The sequence below is a fragment of the Hippopotamus amphibius genome, chromosome 3 (assembly GCF_030028045.1).
Source record: "Hippopotamus amphibius kiboko isolate mHipAmp2 chromosome 3, mHipAmp2.hap2, whole genome shotgun sequence".
NCBI lineage: Eukaryota > Metazoa > Chordata > Mammalia > Artiodactyla > Hippopotamidae > Hippopotamus > Hippopotamus amphibius.
This window is the reverse complement of record NC_080188.1, coordinates 139,313,136-139,332,724: the sequence shown is the minus strand read 5'-3', so window position 1 is coordinate 139,332,724 and position 19,589 is coordinate 139,313,136. Positions and strand designations below refer to the sequence as shown.

At 41.4% G+C, this 19,589-nt stretch overlaps 1 protein-coding gene across 1 annotated transcript in view; it reads right to left on the bottom strand.

The window, feature by feature from the left end:
• The window catches only part of TBX19 (T-box transcription factor 19), a 35,191-nt gene extending 16,744 nt beyond the window's left edge, over positions 1 to 18,447 (bottom strand). Inside the window, exons 1-5 of the mRNA XM_057726127.1 lie at positions 18,251 to 18,447; positions 10,887 to 11,151; positions 9,374 to 9,508; positions 5,773 to 5,834; positions 4,419 to 4,480 (exon numbers count right to left, since the gene is read on the bottom strand). Of these exons, the coding sequence (XP_057582110.1) occupies positions 4,419 to 4,480; positions 5,773 to 5,834; positions 9,374 to 9,508; positions 10,887 to 11,151; positions 18,251 to 18,447 (721 nt within the window). The remainder of the gene's footprint in view (positions 1 to 4,418; positions 4,481 to 5,772; positions 5,835 to 9,373; positions 9,509 to 10,886; positions 11,152 to 18,250) is intronic.
• Between the last annotated feature and the right edge of the window lie 1,142 nt (positions 18,448 to 19,589).

The window sequence follows — 19,589 nt, the reverse complement described above, 5'->3', positions numbered from 1 at the left end:
GTTGGTGGGAATGTAAGTTAGTACAGCCACTATGGAAAACAGTTTGGAGGTTCCTTTAAAAACTAAAAATAGAGTTACCATATGACCCAGCAATCTCACTACCGGGCATATACCCAGAGAACACCATGATTCAAAAAGACATGCACTCCAATGTTCACTGCAGCACTGTTTACAATGGCCAGGACATGGAAGCAACCTAAATGTCCATCAGCAGATGAATGGATAAAAAAAGATGTGGTACATATATACAATGGAATATTACTCAGTCGTAAAAAGCAATGAAACTGGGACATTTGTAGAGACATGGATGGACCTAGAGACTTTCATACAAAGTGAAGTGAGTCAGAAAGAGAAAAACAAATATCGTATATTAACACATATATGCAGACTATAGAAAAATGGTACAAATCAACCAGTTTGCAAGGCAGAAATAGAGACACAGATGTAGAGAACAAACATATGGACACCAAGTGGGGAAAGTGGGGAAAGTTGGGAAGGAATGAATTGGGAGATTGGGATACCAAATTGTACACTCTAAATATATGCAGTTTATTGTATGTTAATTGTATCTCAATAAATGTTCTTAAAAGAAAAATAACTAAAAATGGAACTACCATATTACCCAGCAATCCCACTACTGGGCATATACCCAAAGCAAACCATAATCCAAAAAAAAAAAAAAACATGTACCATAATGTTCATTGCAGTACTGCTTACAATAGGCAGGATGTGGAAGCAACCTAAATGCCCATCAACAGATGAATGGATAAAGAAGATGTGGCACATATATACAATGGAATATTACTCAGCCATAAAAAAGAATGAAATTGAGTTATTTGTAATAAGAGTCTGTCAAACAGAGCAAAGTAAGTCAGAAAGAGAAAAACAAATACTGTATACTAACTCATATATATGGAATCTTAAAAAAAAAAAAGGTACTGCTGAACCCAGTGACAGGGCAAGAATAAAGATACAGATGTAGAGAACAGACTTGAGGACACAGGGTTGGGGCAGGGGGGCAATGGGGAAGCTGAAACGAAGTGTGAGAGTAGCTTTGACATATAGACACCACCAAATGTAAAATAGATAGCTCGTGAGAAGTTCCTGCATAACTTAAGGAGACAAACTCGATGATGGGTGATGACTTAGTGGAACAGGATAGGGAGGGTGGGACAGAGTCACAGGAGGTTGGGGATATGTGTATAAATACAGCTGATTCATTTTGGTGTACCTCAAAAATTGGCACAGCAGTGTAAAGCAATTATATTCCAATAAAGAGATTAAATTTAAAAAAATTAGCAAACCAAATTCAAAAATATATGAAATGATTATATACAGTGATCAAGTGGGATTTATCCCAGAGATGCAAGGATGATTCATTATCTGCAAATCACTCAATGTAATACATAACATTAATAAATTGAAAAATGAAAGTCATATGATCATTTCCATAGATGCAAAAAAAAAAAAAGCTTTTGACAAAATTTAACATCCATTTATGATAAAAACTCTTAACAAAGTGGGTAGAGAGGGAACATACCTCAACATGTTAAGACCATATACGACAAGTGCACAGCTAACATCATACTCAATGGTGAAAAACTGAAAGCATTTCCTCTAAGATCAGGAAGAAGATGAGGATGCCCACTCTTGCCATTTTTATTCAACATATTATTGGAAGTCCTAGCCACAGCAATCAGACCAGAAAAAAAGAAATAAAAGGAACCCAAATTGGAAAGGAAGAAGTAAAACTGTCACTGTTTGCAGATGATACTGTATAACTGTATTTAGAAAATTCTAAAGACACCACCAAAAATAGACTATAACTAATAAATGAATTCAGTACAGTTGCAGGATACAAAAATAATATACTGAAGTTTGTTGTTTCTATACACTAACAATGAACTATCAGAAAGAGAAATTAAGAAAACAATCCCATTTATAATTGTGTCAAAAAGAATAAAATATCTAGAAATAAATCTAACCAAGGAGGTAAAAGACCTGTATTTGGAAAATTGTAAGACATTGATGAAAGATATTAAAGATAATACAAACAAATGGAAAGACATACCATGTCCATAGATTAGAATAATTAATATTGTTAAAATGACCACGCAGGGACTTCCCTGGTGGTGCAGTGGTTAAGAATCCACCTGCCAATGTAGGGGTCATGGGTTCAATCCCAGGTCCAGGAAAATCCACATGCCGTGGAGCAACTAAGCCTGTGTGCCACAACTACTGAGCCTGCACTCTAGAGACTGCAAGCCACAACTACCTAGCCCATGTCACAACTCCTGAAACCTGCACAGGCCTAGAGCCTGTGGTCCACAACAAGAGAAGCCATTGCAATGAGAAGCCTGCGCACCATAATGAAGAGTAGCTCCCACTCGCTGCAACTAGAGAAAGCCTGCACGCAGCAATGAAGACCCAATGCAGCCAATAAATAAATGAATGAATTTATTTTTTTAAAAGTATCAATGTTTAAAAAAAAATGACCATGCAATCCAAGGCAATCTACATATTCAATGTGATACCTGTCAAAATACCAAAGATATTTTTCACAGAACTAAAACAAATAATTCTAAAATTTGTACAGAAACACAAAAGACCTCGAATAGCCAAAGAAGTTTGAGAAAGAACAAAGCTGCAGGTGTCATGCTGCCTGATTTCAAACTAAACTGCAAAACTACAATAATCAAAACAGTATGGTACTGGCACAAAAACAGACACATAGATCAATGAAACAAGGTAGAGAGGCCAGAAATAAACCTACACTTTATGTGGTCAATTAATCTATGACAAAGGAGGCATGAATATACAACAGGAGAAGGATGGCCTTTTCAAAAAGTGGTGATGGGAAAACTAGACAGCTACAAGAAAAAGAATCAAACTGGGCTACTTTCTTACATTATATACAAAAATAAACTCAAAATGGATTAAATACTTAAATGCAAGGCCTGAAAGCAAAAATCCCCTAGGAAAAAATATAGGCAGTACACTCTTTGACATCAGTCTTAGCAATATTTGGTGGGGGACGGGTCTGTACGATCCAGCAATTCCATTTCTCAGTATTTTTCCAAGGAAAACAAAAACACTAATTGGAAAAGATACATGTACCCCATGTTCATTGCAGCATTATTTACAATAGTCAAGATATAGAAGCAACCTAAGTGACCATCGAGAGGTGAATAGATAAGGAAGATGTGATATATTCCATTGTGTATACACTCACATGGAATATTACTCAGCCATAAAAAAGCATGAAATCTTGCCATTTGGAACAAAATAGATGGACCTAGAGGGTATTATGCTAAGTGAAATAAGTCCGATAAAGAAAGATAAATACTGTATGATTTCACTTATACATGGAACCTAAAAACAAAATACATGAACAAACATAACAAAGCAGAACAGACTCACAGATACAGAGAATACACAGGTGGTTACCAGAGAAGAAGGGGTTGGGGAGGAAATGAATAGGTGAGGGAGATTAAGAGGTACAAAACTTCCAGTCACAACTGAGTCATGAGGATGAAGTGTACAGCATGGGAATATAGTCAATAATATAGTTATAACTGTATGGTGACAGATGGTAACTAGACAAAAAAAAAAGAGAGAGAGAGAGAGACTCCTGAGAAAAGTTTTTTTATAAGTGCTTTTCTGAGAGCTGCCTTTCTTTATGTGGCTACTGCCACCTCTGCAATGAAAGATGCATCTAGATTTAGGGGAAGGAGAGAGTAAAGAATTCCATAGCTGGGATCTTTGCAAACCACTATAATCTAAATTAAAGAGTATCTCAGACACCGATGCCACTGACCTTGGGTTGCTGTTGCAGCCTTAGAGGATTTGCTCAACCATGGGGCCTCCTCTCTGACCTGAGACATAGAGAGGGTGTCACCCTATCAGGAACATCCAACCTACCTGCAGAATTCCAGGTATATTACTCCAGTAATACTGCAACTTTCCAGTCAACAAATGCAGAAACTTCCTCATATGCAAAGCTATAGCCTTCCTGAAGCATTGCAATGGTGACCAACTTGAAAACTAGCAAGTACTAAGAACAAGGGAAATTCAAAACAGAGAGCTGAGAGTGGAGTGTAAGAGTAGGAGATACACCCAGAATGCACTTTTATGAGCTCTTCAGCCTCACTGACACAAGAATGAGAGTCTAAGAAATTCACTATTTCCATTCTTGTCTCCTGCCTAGGATTTGTGTAAGCACCTCAGGCACACTGGCTCTCTCTGGGAATTCTGGCGGGGCCATATACTTGTCTTGAGTGGAAGAAATAACCTGTTGAGTCTTGATAGAAGATTTGGAACAAGCCTGAAGCAGTCATGACAGGTAAAAGTTTTGAGTGTGGTGGACTCACTTCTAGTGTAGCCCCAGGCGCCTCCCACCCAGTGTTCAGCCGACTCACAGTGAGAATAGGCCACATGCTGGCTCTCAGAGATAGCTTCCGGAACGTCTTTGAGGTGGTTCCTGAAACAGCAACAAAAGTGCACCATGGCTGTCCAGCTTATCGTACAAGTCCAGTATCAAGTACACTCAAGATTCTCTTTGGAGAGCAATACATTTCTTGGAATAAAAAAATCAAACGTCTCTTTTTTCCCCTCAAAGGTATTATCTTTCCTGCATTATGCTTCTCCTACGTTATCTACTTGTACAGTTGCTCTTTGAATTGCAATTTTATAGTCACTCCAATGTACCTTATTTACACCTATCCCTATTTAACTTGATCTTACTGATTTGTGGTCAGTGCTCCTGCTTGATAAAATTCAAGCAGCAATACAAAAGCTAAGATTTACCTAGGACTTCAGAGCACAAACACATCTGTGACATGCTAGATCCACCAATGATCCTGTGAGAGACTATTACTCCGTCCATTTCACAGATTTAAAAAGTGGGTCCCAGAAAAGTAAACTGACATATGCAAGCCAGGAAAAAGCGAAGCCAGGACTCAAAGCCAGGATCTCTCACTCAAAGTCCTAAATTTTTTTGTAATACTATGAGGGTGAGTCTAAAATTATCAGCACTCTGGCTGTAGAATTTACAGAAGTTTTAATATAACTGGAGTGCGGATAATTTTTGACTCACTGTTGTACTTTTCTTATCTGGAAAAGTTATTTCTTCTACATCATCAACATTAAATCAAATATTGACAGGACAGACCCCTGTGACATCATTGTAAATATCTGTCCATTAATCTAGAGCCTTTAAGATGAAAGGAAAGATTAGACTGTTATAGAAGTTAGTGTAAAGATTTAAAACAGACAATAAAACCTTAACACTTCAAAGGGAATCATTCACACTCCCAGAAGTCTCTGACTTCTCTTCTCTCAGACCTGAAAGACATGAGCCTCTCACCTTTATGAATTACTCTTAGGCACTACTCACCTTTCCTAGGCAAAATCTAGTTTCTTTAAAAAAAAAAAAAAAAAAAGGAACTTATTGAAATTATACTACTCAGATAATTGTGGGAAGGGCAGAGTGAATTATTAAAAATTTAAATCACATTTTTTTAATATGATTGTCCTACTTTTAAGAATCTATAGTAAAACAAAGCTCATAAAATTCTCCTGGACCCCTGTTATAAGGGACAGGTAATTATGAGTTTATCCTATTTTGCTGATTTTGTTGGACATTGAATTGAATATTAAAAACATGTTTTTTATCAAAAGTAATGCAAGTGCTACTAGTTAGTTCCTTTCAAGGTGATTATAAACTTCACATTTGCAGAAATCATAAGATTTCACTGAAATTTCTCTACTCACCTTTCCTTAGCATCCAAGAAGGCTTTGGCAAAAGGGTTGTACTTGATTTTGAGAGCTGTTATCTTGGGTTTACAAAGACAAGAAGTGTTAGTGAAAGTAGAATGTGCGTGGGCAGACAGAACCTTTTATCTTCACCTGTGAATTTCTATAAAGTCAGAATAATTCTCCTCTCTCTTTTTTCTCCCTCTCCATGTTTCTTCGCTTACTTCTGCATGAAATCACTCTTGCACTTTCCAGAAAGAAACAGTTTATTGTCACATTGTGGTGAAAATGGCAAATGCGTAAAAAGTGAGCAAAGAAAGGACAAAGCATTAGAAATGCACAAGCCTGATGTGCCAAACCCAGCATTCATTCTATTACTCATTCATTCATTTTTTCAACAACAACTGAACACCTACCATCTCTCAGTTACTCTTCTAGTCACTGAGACACAGAGGAGAGTATGCAGGAGAGAACCTGCCTTTAAACTCTCAAGTACAGACTAATATCAACTCCCTAACTCTTTTTTTTTAATTAATTTATTTATTTATTGGCTGTGTTGGGTCTTTGTTGCTGCACACAGGCTTTTCTAGTTGTGGAGAATGGGGACTACTCTTCATTGTGGTGTGTGGGCTCCTCATTGCAATGGCTTCTCTTGTCGCGGAGCACAGGCTCTAAGCACGTGGGGTTCAGTAGTTGCAGCACACAGTCTCAATAGTTGTGGCACACAGGCTTAGTTGCTCTGCGGCACGTGGGAATCTTCCCAGACCAGGGCTCAAACCCATGTCCCCCACATTGGCAGGCAGATTCTTTAACCACTGCACCGCCTAGGAAGTCCCATCCCTAACTCTTAAATAATCACTTACCCTTTGAGCCATGTTAACACAAAAAACAAACTATTACTTCCACCCACTGTCCCTCTTTACCCACCCACCCCCCCCACCCCCCCTCGGCCTTAGCCTGCTTCAATCTTCGTCAGTGCCATCTCACCAAATATATATGTTTGGTTTTCATCTCTCCCCACTGGGATGTAAGTGCCTTGAGGACAGTGCCGTATTATCAGCATGTGCTGACTAAAGGAAGATTTTGGCTCCCTCATCCACTAATGTGGCCACTCTCCTCTCAGGATGCATCTACATGAAATTGGCTGGGATACATCATCAGGAGACGGAGCTTCTGAGGTTAGATTTTCCTGAGCTTGATTTTCCTGGGGCATGTCCAAGACCAGAATTGTAGCATCAGGCTGGTAACCAGCTGGAGGCGTGGCCTTAGCCCTGCTGCTAGTTCAGAGGGAAATGTCCAGCCCATGTCCAAGAAGAGCTTCTGAGCACTTACCCAGAGGGCAACCAGATGACAAGTTCCACCAGCCACGGACTAAGGGAGCAGGCAGCATGTAAGTGGACAAGGGGCATTGCCCGGAGACCAGAGGAGGCCAGGATGCGGTCCCCAACTCCTCCCCACTTTCCAAACTCGCAAAAGCCCACCCTCCGCTCATAGACCCAGACTCCATCTTACAGAGAGTAACAGGGGAGGGAGGGCAAGCTGAAAAACAAGTGTTTCCGCCTATAAAAACTGAGCAGTACTTGAGGGTCTGTTTAAATTATCGGATATTTAGTCTCTTCCCACTGGCCTGCTAGACAGGCTCAGCCAAGAGGCCAGATTACCTATAGGAGAGAAATTACATTTCCCTGCACATCTGTGGTGTGAGTTAAATCTGCAACTCATTTCACCTGTAGGCACTAAGGCAGTCGTTTCCAAACCTGAATGATCATCAGAATCCTTTAAGGCAGCCGTCCTCAACCTTTTTGGCACCAGGGACCAGTTTCATGCGAGACAATATTTCCACAGATGGGGGGCAGGGGATGGTTCAGGAGGTAATGCGAGAGATGGGGAGCGACGGGAAGTGGCTGATGAAGCTTCGTGCCTTCCACCGGGCCGCTGCTCACCTCCTGCTGTGCGGCCCGGTTCCTAACAGGCTGAGGACCAGTACTAGTCCTCGGCCGGAGGGCTGGGGACCCCTGCTTTAAAGAGACATTCTGGGCACCATCCCTGGAGATTATGACTCAGTTGGCTGAGTGGGATCCCAGCAATCTTTTAAAGCTTTCAAATAAAGAAATGCAAATGAAAGCAACAAGAAGATACCATGTTTTCTGCCCTGTCGAATTATCAGAGCTGAAAAAGTAGGTAATCACAAATGTCGAGAATGGCGTGGGGATTGTAAATGGATGTGCCCTTTGGAGGGAGGCAATGGGGCTTTGCCTATCACAAACATACACTCTCCTCGACAGAGCAGTTGCATTTCTGGGTGCTTAATATTCTTTGCAGTATTATTGGTCATAGAAAACAAAACAACTGGAAATTACCTAAAGGTCCATTGGTGGGGAACTGATTGTCTGAAATATAGTACATCCTCTGCAGGCATTTCAGAAAAGGAGATAAGCCTGTGTCTAATTACATAGAAAGATATTCACAATACACTGTTAAGTACGGGGAGAAAAGAAATTGCAAAGTAATATGAACATGAGCCAATTTGTGTGAGGAAATCTATACACTCATAAATATTTATAAATGCACAGAATATGTGTGGGGGAAAAAACACACTCTAAGCTACTATTTGTAGTGTCCCTGGGGAGTAGGATTTATAAAGTACAAGGGAAAGAGTACATTTTTAGCTTTTATTTTTCATTTCATTGTACCTACTTCTGTACTATTTATCATGTGGGGTTTTTTTTTGTTTGTTTGTTTAAAAAAAAAAACATGTATTACCATTAAAAAAATATTTTTAGGCTCGGGGAGGAATGGCCTGGGAGTTTGGGGTTAGATGCAGACTATTATATATAGAATGGATAAACAACAAGGTCCTACTGTAGAGCACAGGGAACTATATTTAATATCCTGAGATAAACCATAATGGGAAAGAATATAGAAAGAATGTACATATATACATGTATAACTGAGTCACTTTGCTGTACAGCAGAAATTAACAACATTGTAAATCAACTATACTTCAATTTAAAAAAAAAAATTTAAGTTTAATCAAAGAGAATCCAGCCTATCATGTGTCCTGGTGACCAGCAGGCCTGGAAACTCCTAAGGTATGTGGATGGACCAAAAACTCCTGCTCCCACAGAATTCACGGAGGCCAGATTCTGACTACTCAGCTCTAACCACCAGGGTGGCTCAAATTAGGCAGGAAAAGACCTACATGTGCCTCAGAAAAGCTAACAAGTGAGACAGATAGCATAACACAAACTTGAAGGGGCACAATTGGATCCATTCCCACAGATTCACTTTAGAGCAGGAGAGACACGCAGCTCTGTGTAGACCAAGAGCCTGGAAACAAAGACTCCTGCATTTCTGCTGGTTGTATTACAATGCACAGCCGTGCCTCCTTGGCACCAGGGGAGGACGCACTGGTGGGCCTCTGGCAAGCAGGGAGGAGGGTGTGGAAAGTAACTACCACACTGTTTAACTTCATCTCTGCCAAGTGTATCTGAGTGTATCTGACTCTTGGAGAACCTGCCTTTCATCCAAGCTTGGTCATGCCAATAAAAGCACCACTGCCCAGTCCTACCACACTCTCCCAGGTGACATTTCCACACACACACACACATACACTCACCTCCTCATTCTGATAGGCAGTCACAGCTATGAACTGGGTTTCAGGAAAGGAGCAGTTCATCACCATTCGATGGGCACCTCCAACGCGCACTATGTGAACCTGGGGTTCATATTTGTGCAGAGAATTCAACATGATCTGTTGAGGTAGAAGAAGAGACAGAGAACATGCAAAGCCTGGGGCATCACAGGTGACCGATGACACCGCACCTTTGCTTACTCCCAAGCTCAGCACCCACCTCAGTTATGACCACACACATCGAATCCCCAGTCATCTGAGCTGCCTCCACCTCTCTGAGGAATTATTGAGGGGATATTTTTTAGAAGCTCTTAGGGAGCATAACTTTGGAGCTGCTTACATGAGGGTGGGGGGTGAGTTGGCAGGGAAGAGCTGGTCTAAAGAGTGCTCAGTTTTCTACCAAAATTGGCTGCCTTTTTTCTTCCTCTCCTATTTTCAGCATAACGATGTGGATTTTGCTCTGTTAAAACATATTGTTTTTCTTCCTTTAAGGAATCTTAATATCTCAAAATCCTGATGAGGGTTGCATGACCTAAAGAGTAATGACAGCTGGCATCTGCGGGTTAAAATCCACTCTTTGTGATTCGAACCACAGGTTTATTGAAAATCTCATGTTGTGAAATCTGGGAGAGAATAATAGTTTACTTCTCAATTTCCTGCTTTAATAAAGAACTGGAACATTCTGAATATTGCAAAAACTTAGGTGGATGACTTCCCAGTCTTAAAACAAGAGCCCCTATGTCCCAGCTAGGTAAGCACAGAGATCAGAGAAGGCGCAGAAGTCTGAGGGCCATGAGGCTGACCAAAGCGAAATCTGGGGGAACAAGACCTCTTCCTCCCAGCTATGTCTCTAATCTCCCCCAAAACAGTCTACATTTTATAAAGCAAATAACAACCTTACACAGCACACTGGTATTTGCCATCCTATCAGAGAAAACAAAAGAGTAAAAAGCCTTAAAATCTTGTTTACTCTAATTGGAGACCTTAAATAAAACCTTCCTTATTTAATGTTTGTTTGGATTTTTTTTTTCTGAAAACCCAAAGCTGATTCAATATTCTATTGATAATTATCATAATGCCCAAGTGGAGGCAGCAATTATTTCATTTAGGAGCAGCTTTTATTAAGGTAGTTGTCTATTGCCAACATGCCACTTACACCAAAAAAGGGGAGAGGGAATAACAAAACCCTGGTACCCACAAACATCTCCCTCCTCCCGGGCTGGGTAAAAAGCGCCACACACAAGACAAAATTCTGAAAGGCCCCCGATGATTAAGTAAACTACTGCACTCTCTCACTCTCTCTTAACATCAGGAAGTCCATTAAAAACTGAAAGCACCAATTAAGAGCTGTTTATTCCTGTTCACATTTGGACTCCGGGGAATAATTGGCTTCCGTGAGAGAAGAGGTCGGTGAGGACCCCCTAATTGCCTAAATGCACCCTTGATATTTCTTGATTGGTGCTGCGGGGCAGCCGGGTGGCCGGGCGACCAGTCGTACCTGCCCGCCTCCGTTGAGCTTGTTGGTCAGCTTCACTTTGCTGAAGGAGATGGGCGCCTTCATCCAGTGGGCCCCGAAGTTGGGGGAGTCTGGGTGGATGTAGACACAACTGTGGCTGGAGACCTCTGGCTTGCCTGCAGGCACCCATTCCCCGTTGACGTACTTCCACCGGTGACTGTCCGTTGGGACAAAGTCCAGCAGGAGCGAGTACATGGCATTGGGGTCCAGCCCTGTGACACTAATTTTCAGGACTGGGAACATCCGTCTAAAAGAAAAGGCAGAAACTGAGCCACAGGAAGGATGTTAGAGTGTTAGGGACACTTCTCCACTTGTCCAGCCGTCTCTCCACTCGGAGACCTTCCATGGAGGGCGCCAGCAGTGCAAAAAATGCCGCAGGGGAGACGAAATAAAGAGGGGCCAGGCCAGCGGCCCCAAGTCCAGCAGAGCCTCTTTTTACCAATGTGTTTCATATTGCGGTTTTACTTTGCAATGCTGTGCTCCCTGTTAAAGTCTGAAAACCACTGATCTAGTCATTTGGCTACAATGAAGTCCCTCCTAAAGCTTAAGGTATGTAGTCAGATGCCAGGTTCTCAACAGAGTGCTTTCTCCAAAGGTTTCCTCCAAGCATACATCAGATTCTCACACTAATGCCACAAAGCAGCCCTTCTCCGTCTCACAAAGAACACCCGTTCTGAATAGTAGTAATAACGTTAACAGAAAACACGGTTTCGTGGTAGTCAGTGAAGGGAACTCTTGACTATACAAATCTAGACCAGTTCTTTTCCTGCAGGACTGGTCAGAGGCTTTAATACACCAGTGTGCACCGTGAGCCTGTGAGAAGGACGTGAGGGACTGTGCACCCTCTGCACTTATATACCAGTGCAACCCTCTTCTCACTGAGCATCTTGTGGGAATCTGCGCTCAAGAAATACACTTTGAGGGCTTCTCTGGTGGTGCGGTGGTTAAGAATCCACCTGCCAGTGCAGGGGACATGGGTTCGAGCCCTGATCCAGGAGGATCCCACATGCCACGGAGCAACTAAGCCCGTGAGCCACAACTACTGAAGCCATGTGCCTAGAGCCAGTGCTCCCCAACAAGACAAGCCACCGCAATGAGAAGCCTGCCCACTGCCACAAAGAGTAGTCCCTGCTCACCACAACTAGAGAAAGCCCGTGCACAGCAGCAAAGACCCAACGCAGCCAAAAATAAATAAATAAATAAATAATAAATCTTTAAAAAAATATAAAAATAAAAAGAGTATTTAAAGAAAGAAAAACACACTTTGAGACACGCTGATCTGGATTTGCTGGTCCTTCTCCCACCCTTTATCACAACACCAAATACTTTCACCAATATTTGGAGAAGCTCTCTCACCTGACTTCTGATTCTCTATAGTGTATTTTTCCTCCACCAAACTTTCTCAGTTGCTCCAATCTCCTCAAAAGACTTAGTTTGCAGACAGACCCCCACCACCACCCGATTGTCTCAGATGCTGTCTTATTTGTCAATACATATTTTAAAATTTGAATCCCCAAGTTGAGAAGCAAACAGTTTAGGGTCTAGGCATGTGCTACTCAGAGTGGTCCATGAATCAGCAGCACCAGTGTCAGTTGGAAATTTACCCGAAATGCAGGACCTCAGGACTCACCCCTGGCCTGCTCAGTCAGAATCTGTGCTTTTATAAAATCCCCAGGTGAGTCATTGGAACATTAGAGCTTAAAATGTACTGGCCTAGGGTATCTTTAGCTTTTAAGACAGTAACTAAAGAGATATCCAAGGGAGTAAGGGGGAGTCACTCTGAGGATTTGTGCTTCTGGTGAGGCTGGGAGGAGAACGAAAAGGGGCAAGCTGAAATGTGTTCACTACTAAGAGAAGGAGTTGCCAGGAACGGAAGTGTCAAAAGCAGAACGGGTACAGATGAGGAACTGGAGGGTCACCAAGAGCATCCTCCTGTGTCCCGAGGTGCCTGGCTTTGAGGTGAGGTACAATGGGAATTGATACATATGTCAAGGGAAGAAACTGACCAAGAGATGACCAGGCATGGATCTAGAGATGGCCTCAAGCCATCCAGGCTCCTCAGTCTCCTGAGTTTAAATTACATGGGCTCCCTGAGCTCTCTGGACAGAAAGGATTTTTTCCCCTTGGCTCGCCCACCTCATCAATACTTCCTTTTAGATTCCTTTGCTGGCTCCTCTTCCGTCTTAGTCCTCCAGCTGTGGATGCACAATGGGGATCTGTTTTCAGCACCCCCTCTTTTCTAAATGCCCTACTCTAGAGACCACTGCTAATCTCATGGCAAAATACAAAGAGCCTGGGGGATTTTACACCAACCAATTTTTTTTTTTTTTTTTTTTTTTTGGCACACGGGCTTAGTTGCTCCGTGGCATGTGGGATCTTCCTGGAGCTGGGATCGAACCGATGACCTCTGCATTGGCAGGCGGATTCTTAACCACTGCGCTACCTAGGAAGCCCCTACACCAGCCAATTTTTATACCCCCAGTATGGTGCTTAGCAAGCATTTAACAGTACCTTTGAGTTCTAGAGGCTGGGTGAGTGAGATAATGAAATTGACGCTCAGTGAGCTTAAGTAAACCAGCTTAAGTCCATATATCCAGGAAGGGTGGGAGTAGACACTAAACAAACTGAACCAGAACCTACACTGTGAAATCACTCTTCACACTCACTAGGAAGGCTATAATAAAAAAGGTGAAAAGGTGAACAACAGCAAGCATAGGTAAGGATGTGGAGAAATTGGAACCCTCATACATTGCTGATGGGAATATAAAATGGTCCAGCCGCTTTGGAAAAAATCTTGCAGTCTCCTCTGTTAAAATACAGAGTTACCATATGACCCATCAATTCCATTCCTAGGTATATATGCAAGAGAAATGAAAACGTACACCCATAAAAACTTGTATACAGATATTCATAGTGGCATTGGTCATTATGGGCAAAAAGTGGAAACAATCCACATGTCCATTGATGAGTGAATAAATAAAACGAGGTATGTTTATACAGGAAATGTCATTTGTCAATAAAAATGCTACAACATGGATGAACCTTGATGACATTATACTATACTTTAAATGGGTGAATTGTATGGTATGTAAATTATCACAATAAAGCTGTTAAAAAAAAGTAAAGAAGTAAAGAAGCCATGGTGTCCTGGCTCTGTCCTTAGAAGGACACATATAAAATGTGGTAGAACCTTTCGTTGCTTTATTCTCTAGTACTTCATTTTATCACTGAGGACTTTATCACTATTTTTATTTTTTACCACCACGCAAACTAAGAGATGCTGTGTTTTATCTCCATTATGCCAATGAGGAGTAAATAAAAGTCAACGTGCCAAAAGTCTTGTAACTGGCACTGGAATTCACCCTGCCTCAAAGCCAAGTTCAACTCCTCCTGCCTCCCCTCTGCCTCTTTCTCCAACCTCACGAGGACTGGGGTGTGTTTTCTATTTACTTATGGGCAGCACCCATGACCAGGGTGTGTTTTCAGAGATAAACTGCACTTCTCATCAATTTGATCTTTTCTCCCTTTTCTTCCCAAGGTGTGGCTGACCACAGAGATGGTCAAGAGTCTTTTGAGAAGCTGAGAAATATGTACATGAGTCCCTCTATCAGCGAGAGAAAAAGAAACAAATGAGGCAGGGTATAAGCACTCCCCAGACCCAGGCTTGAGGAACCACACATGCTTAGGCTTGGCCCGTGATCTCTATGTTGCTTTGATATGAGGCTAGTTTTTCAGTGTTTATTTCCCTAACAGGGGATCTTGAGAGCCAGCACTGCTGAAGGAGGCTGTGAGGAGTGAGGTCTGTTGGAAGAAAGAGGGCAAAGATAAAGCAGATTTTCCAGGTGGGGAAACAGCAGAGATGGTGAAAGGCAAAATTCAGGAAGTTTCACTTGTAAATTCCTTCCTCCATCTGCCCACAGAACTATAATAATCATGAAACACTCGTCAGAGCTTTTGGAATGTGTATGCTTACGTGCACGTAGAGCATGGAATGTTGAGGCTTATATGAAGGAAAAAAGAACAGCAAGAAACCAAAGTAGCCTGGTTAGAGGCAGCTCACACAAATACATATATGACCCTCATAAATTGCAATTGTAAACTTCAGAGAAAAATATCCTTGGACTACAGGGACATGGAAAATTATTTCCTGATGTGCAGCCTCAGTTTTCTCTCCTCCTGCACCACCATCCCTGGAAACTATGAACATTAGCTCACTGCACCAACATCCCTTAATCACTGGCAAGCTGAACTTAGTGATCCCAACACTTATTTTATGATAACAAGTGAATACACCAATCACATCAGAAATCCTTCTAATTTCTTAAAATCTCCTCAAGGCAAATCCAATCTGAATGAAATCAAATTATTTAACGGCATGGAAATACACATGAAATACAGCATTTTCCCATAAGGTGAAGATGTTACAGTAGAGAAAACAAAAGGTGCCAGAGATTTCACTTATTTTCCACTGAAACCTGAAATAAGTTTTTTTCTGCAACCTAAAATATAAGTTCCTGGCTTAAAGGATGGAGAAGAAAGGAAGTATTTACAAGCTGGATGCACTAGAAATTATTCAACTGAGCTCTAGGGAGGTGTTATAATAGTTATTGTGTCTGAAAGACTATTGAATATGAATAACTAAGCATTTTAAGTAAAAAAAAAGAGGGGAAGAAAAAAAGAAAGAGGAAAGGGAAGAGAAGAGAAATAGTAAAAAAGGGGCGGGAGGGTGGGGAGTGATAGGAGAGGGAGGAATGAAGAACCATCATAATCCTGGTTTCTGGGGATAATTCAGTGTTGTTTAGGGAAAACCTCTCTTTACTCTTCTGATCAATGTCGGAAGGAAGCCTCCTATTTATACACATAAATAAGTCTCCATTTGAAAATGAGTCTTTCAATTCATCAGCCCATTCTATGCTATTTTAAAACTTACTATTACGGAGCACAATTACGCTGAGTGTGCAGGAGCTATCTGATTACCCCAATGACGCTTCAGAAAAGTCAGAAAGTCAACTGCCTACAGGGGCAGGCGGGTAACATGAATGAAAAGGACAAGGGCTGGGTAACACCAGGAATGTTCTTCTCCCTAGAGAAGGGCCACAAATCCCTCTGCCTAAGGCTCAAGAGTTGGTATGAAAGGCAGGGATGGGACATCTGAAGGAGACATCGTGGGTCTAAGGCCAGAGGAGAATGGGTAAAAAGGAGAGATACAGGAATAGATTGTTAGGAGGAAAAAGGGGGAAAAAGAGATGAGGAGGGTAAAGAAGACAGCAAAACAAGAAAGATGTATCTGTATCAAGAGCAGGAAAGTATTGCTAATTTATTCTGAGAAACTAAGAGATTGAGAGCAATTCCAGACCAAGCCCATTCATTATCAAACACATCAGTTTCTTAGAGATTTGTCCTCCCTTTTTTATCTGAAGTACAAAAGGAACTTTCTGTCTTTTGGCAAAATCTTGACCCTAAGGGGTTCAGAGACCCTAAGAAAAAATTCAATTCACTAAGGAGGTGAAATGTCAGCAGGACCTCTACAGAAAATAAGAATAACCACGTTGACCATAATTAGACTTTTTCTACAAAAAATAATTTTCACATAGTTAATGACTTTAAACATGTGAAGACTTTTCAATTTTAAATGTGGAGAAAAAATTATACAGGTGCAAAAAGGCAAGAGAAAGCTCTTCTTAAACCATAAAAGTGCATACCAATATGACATATTATTAAATTGAATTTTATAATGGTTTTAGAAACTTTTGTTTATTCCTCATTGAAATAGATGAACTGTATTTTTACTTGATGGTTGTATTTATTTTACTTTCATATGTGACAACTTTGACAGCCAAACAGATAGTGTGAGGCTAAGTATTAGTGTAACTACAAAGAATAATAAACAGAAAGTTCTACCTGTCATCAGACATCATGAAATTTTTATAATTGTATCATCATTCATCTTTGAGGGGGAAGAAAGTAAATTCAATTAGGAATTGGGGATGATTCTTTGAAATTAAAACAAGTTTTCTATTTCTTTCTACCCAAAGTAATGTGTCAAAACAGATCAAAAGTAGGAACAGATATAACAATTACAAATATTAAAAATAATAAATCCCATTTATGAAATAAATATGCCCACTTAGAGAAAATACAAGCATCAAGCAAGGTTGATATTCCTGCTACTATTAATAATCACAATTTATTGAAACGCCCTTATTTCTGGAAGAAATTTGACTTAAGAAGCACTTTAATGTCACACAATAACATTCAAGTTTACAATTTTCCCAGATAGATGGGAATGATTCATTCTCTATACCATGTATTTTATTCAGAAATGGAAAAGCAAGATATCAGGAATGGAAGCATTTTCACAAGGACAAAAGCCTGCCAGAAGTTCAGCAAGCTTGGACTTTTCTCTCATGGAGAGCAGAATTTCTCTCAAGGGTCACAATCAAAGTTCTGCTGAAACTAAGCATATTGAAAATGCCTTTTGACATTGTGTACTTTTGTGACCATGTCAACAGAAAAGTCAGTATCAACTGAATGTTGGGAACTATTTGGCCAAAGTGGGGGCAGTGGGATTTTCTGTCTAAATATCTTTATCTCCTCTGCTAAATAGAAGTTCCTAATATTACCTAGAGAGACACTTGGCAGGGCTAGATTTAATAGAATCCAAGAGATGCCAACAGAGATCCATTTCAGCTCATCCCTGATTTGTTGCAATGAAAAAAAAGAAGGCATCTTCTCTTCTCTCAGGCAGTATATGATGGTTTCATTAAGTATTAGTGCAGCAGCTCTCACATCGTCACAAACACACACAATCTCAAATGAACACTGACCACAAACACACAGGGAGAAGCAGATGCAGTGATAGGCAGTGAGATCAAATTTGCCTTTTTGCTTCTGAATCTTCAACTAGTCAGAAACATCTGGCAAGTTGGCTATACTTCAAAGGAAACCATCCAGCTTCCGAATAAAGTTGCCTTTTACCTTATCTGAACAGAGCTGGGGCTCAGAGAATAATAATCTGCTCCAAGGTATACAGTCAGTCAAAAATTAACTTTATTTTCTGACATTTGAGTGCATTTCTCAAACCCATAGGACATGCTCCCCTTTATATTAATTCCCCAGAATTTCTTCATTTAAAATGCATGCAGGACAGGTGGCTTCTGAGAAATATCTCAGAGAAATTAATTAAGTTGGCTGGGGGAAAATCATGGGAGACTGTCCTTCTCAGGAACATGTTTAATCAGCCCCCGCTGCCTCTGAGTGAAGAGCGGCAGCCTCTTCAATATTCAGGTGGCCTTTCATCCCTTGCCAAGCCCCTCCAGCCCAAGCAGGGCTGCAGATAAACTCACCTGCCGTTCTTGGTCACGATCATTTCATTAGTGACTTCCTTGAACCTCTGCCAGAGAGGGGCATCCTCCAGAATGATCTGAAGTTGCTTCTCCGTAGGGTCGCCTTTTTCCCTCCCTGCCTGAAGCTCACTTTCCACCACATTGAGCAGGCGAGAAACGGTGCAATCAGTGGTCTTCTGAGTGCCCAGCTCACTCATGACCACAGGCCTCTCTCAAACTTTGCTGAGAAATGTTACCTACTTTGCCTGCTTCCACCTCTTTCCTCCTGTCACTTGCCTGCTTTTCAAATCCAGCTGGACAGTGCCTGGGGAGCTGAGGAAGAGATGCCCTGCCCTGTCTCTTGCCTAAGCTCCTAGTATGACACCCCTGAAAGTCTCCAAATTATACCACCAACCTGTTAAGCTTTAGCTGGGGCGGGGGGGAGGGAGAGGGGAGATGGGAAAGAAAAAGCCCTCTCTTAATTACTCATTGGATCAGGTGGGAGAGAGCCTGGCTTTCCCATTGGCTGCTGTGTATAGAGTAGATATTTAAGAAGAGTACTCCATCCAAATTATCAGGCTTTTATCTTGCTGTACCTGAAGAGGTCTAATCGGTGTATTGAGGACCATTTTCCCATTAATTAAAATTGTTCTGGGCCCAGACTGAAACAATCAGGCAAATCACGTTTGTGTATAAATCATGGCATGTGGCACCTATAGGGAAAGAGGTCCTGGGGAAGATCGACAAGCTTGATGCCAATACAGGCTTTCCTGACACAGCCAAGAACCTAAATCCCTCAGCTAACTGCTAGCCCTGAATAGAATAGCATATATGGAAGGCCAAGGGCACTGTGCCAAGGCATTACAACTGTACCGCAGAATGAAGGAAGATGCTTCTGTGTTCCACCCTCTCAAGGGTCAGAGATGGGAGAAGAGAGTTAAAGGACCTCTTTCTCCCAGGGTATCCTCCACTGGTCATCTCTCTCCTGAGGACCCCTGCACATTCACACCCTGCTCATCTCAAGGGTCCTCATTGCCTCCCACAAGCAGATGAGTTCTGGACCTTTTCCTCCTCCCTGGAATCCACAGGCTAAGTATTTCTTATCTCCAACCCTAGCCAGAGGGAGGAAAAAAAATCATTTAGCATCATATTAATCTAAGGAAGTACTCTGCCTCCAGTGAGTAGAAATAAACTTTTACTATATTATGCAGAGCAATTTTAATCCTAAGTCAAAAGGGGCATTCTGGCTTTCCCCTCTGATGGTCTATGGACTACCTGACATTCTGGGGTGAATCCCCACTTGCCCTGGGGAGATACTACTAGCAGAAAACATTTCTTTTACACATGACACAGTACGAAT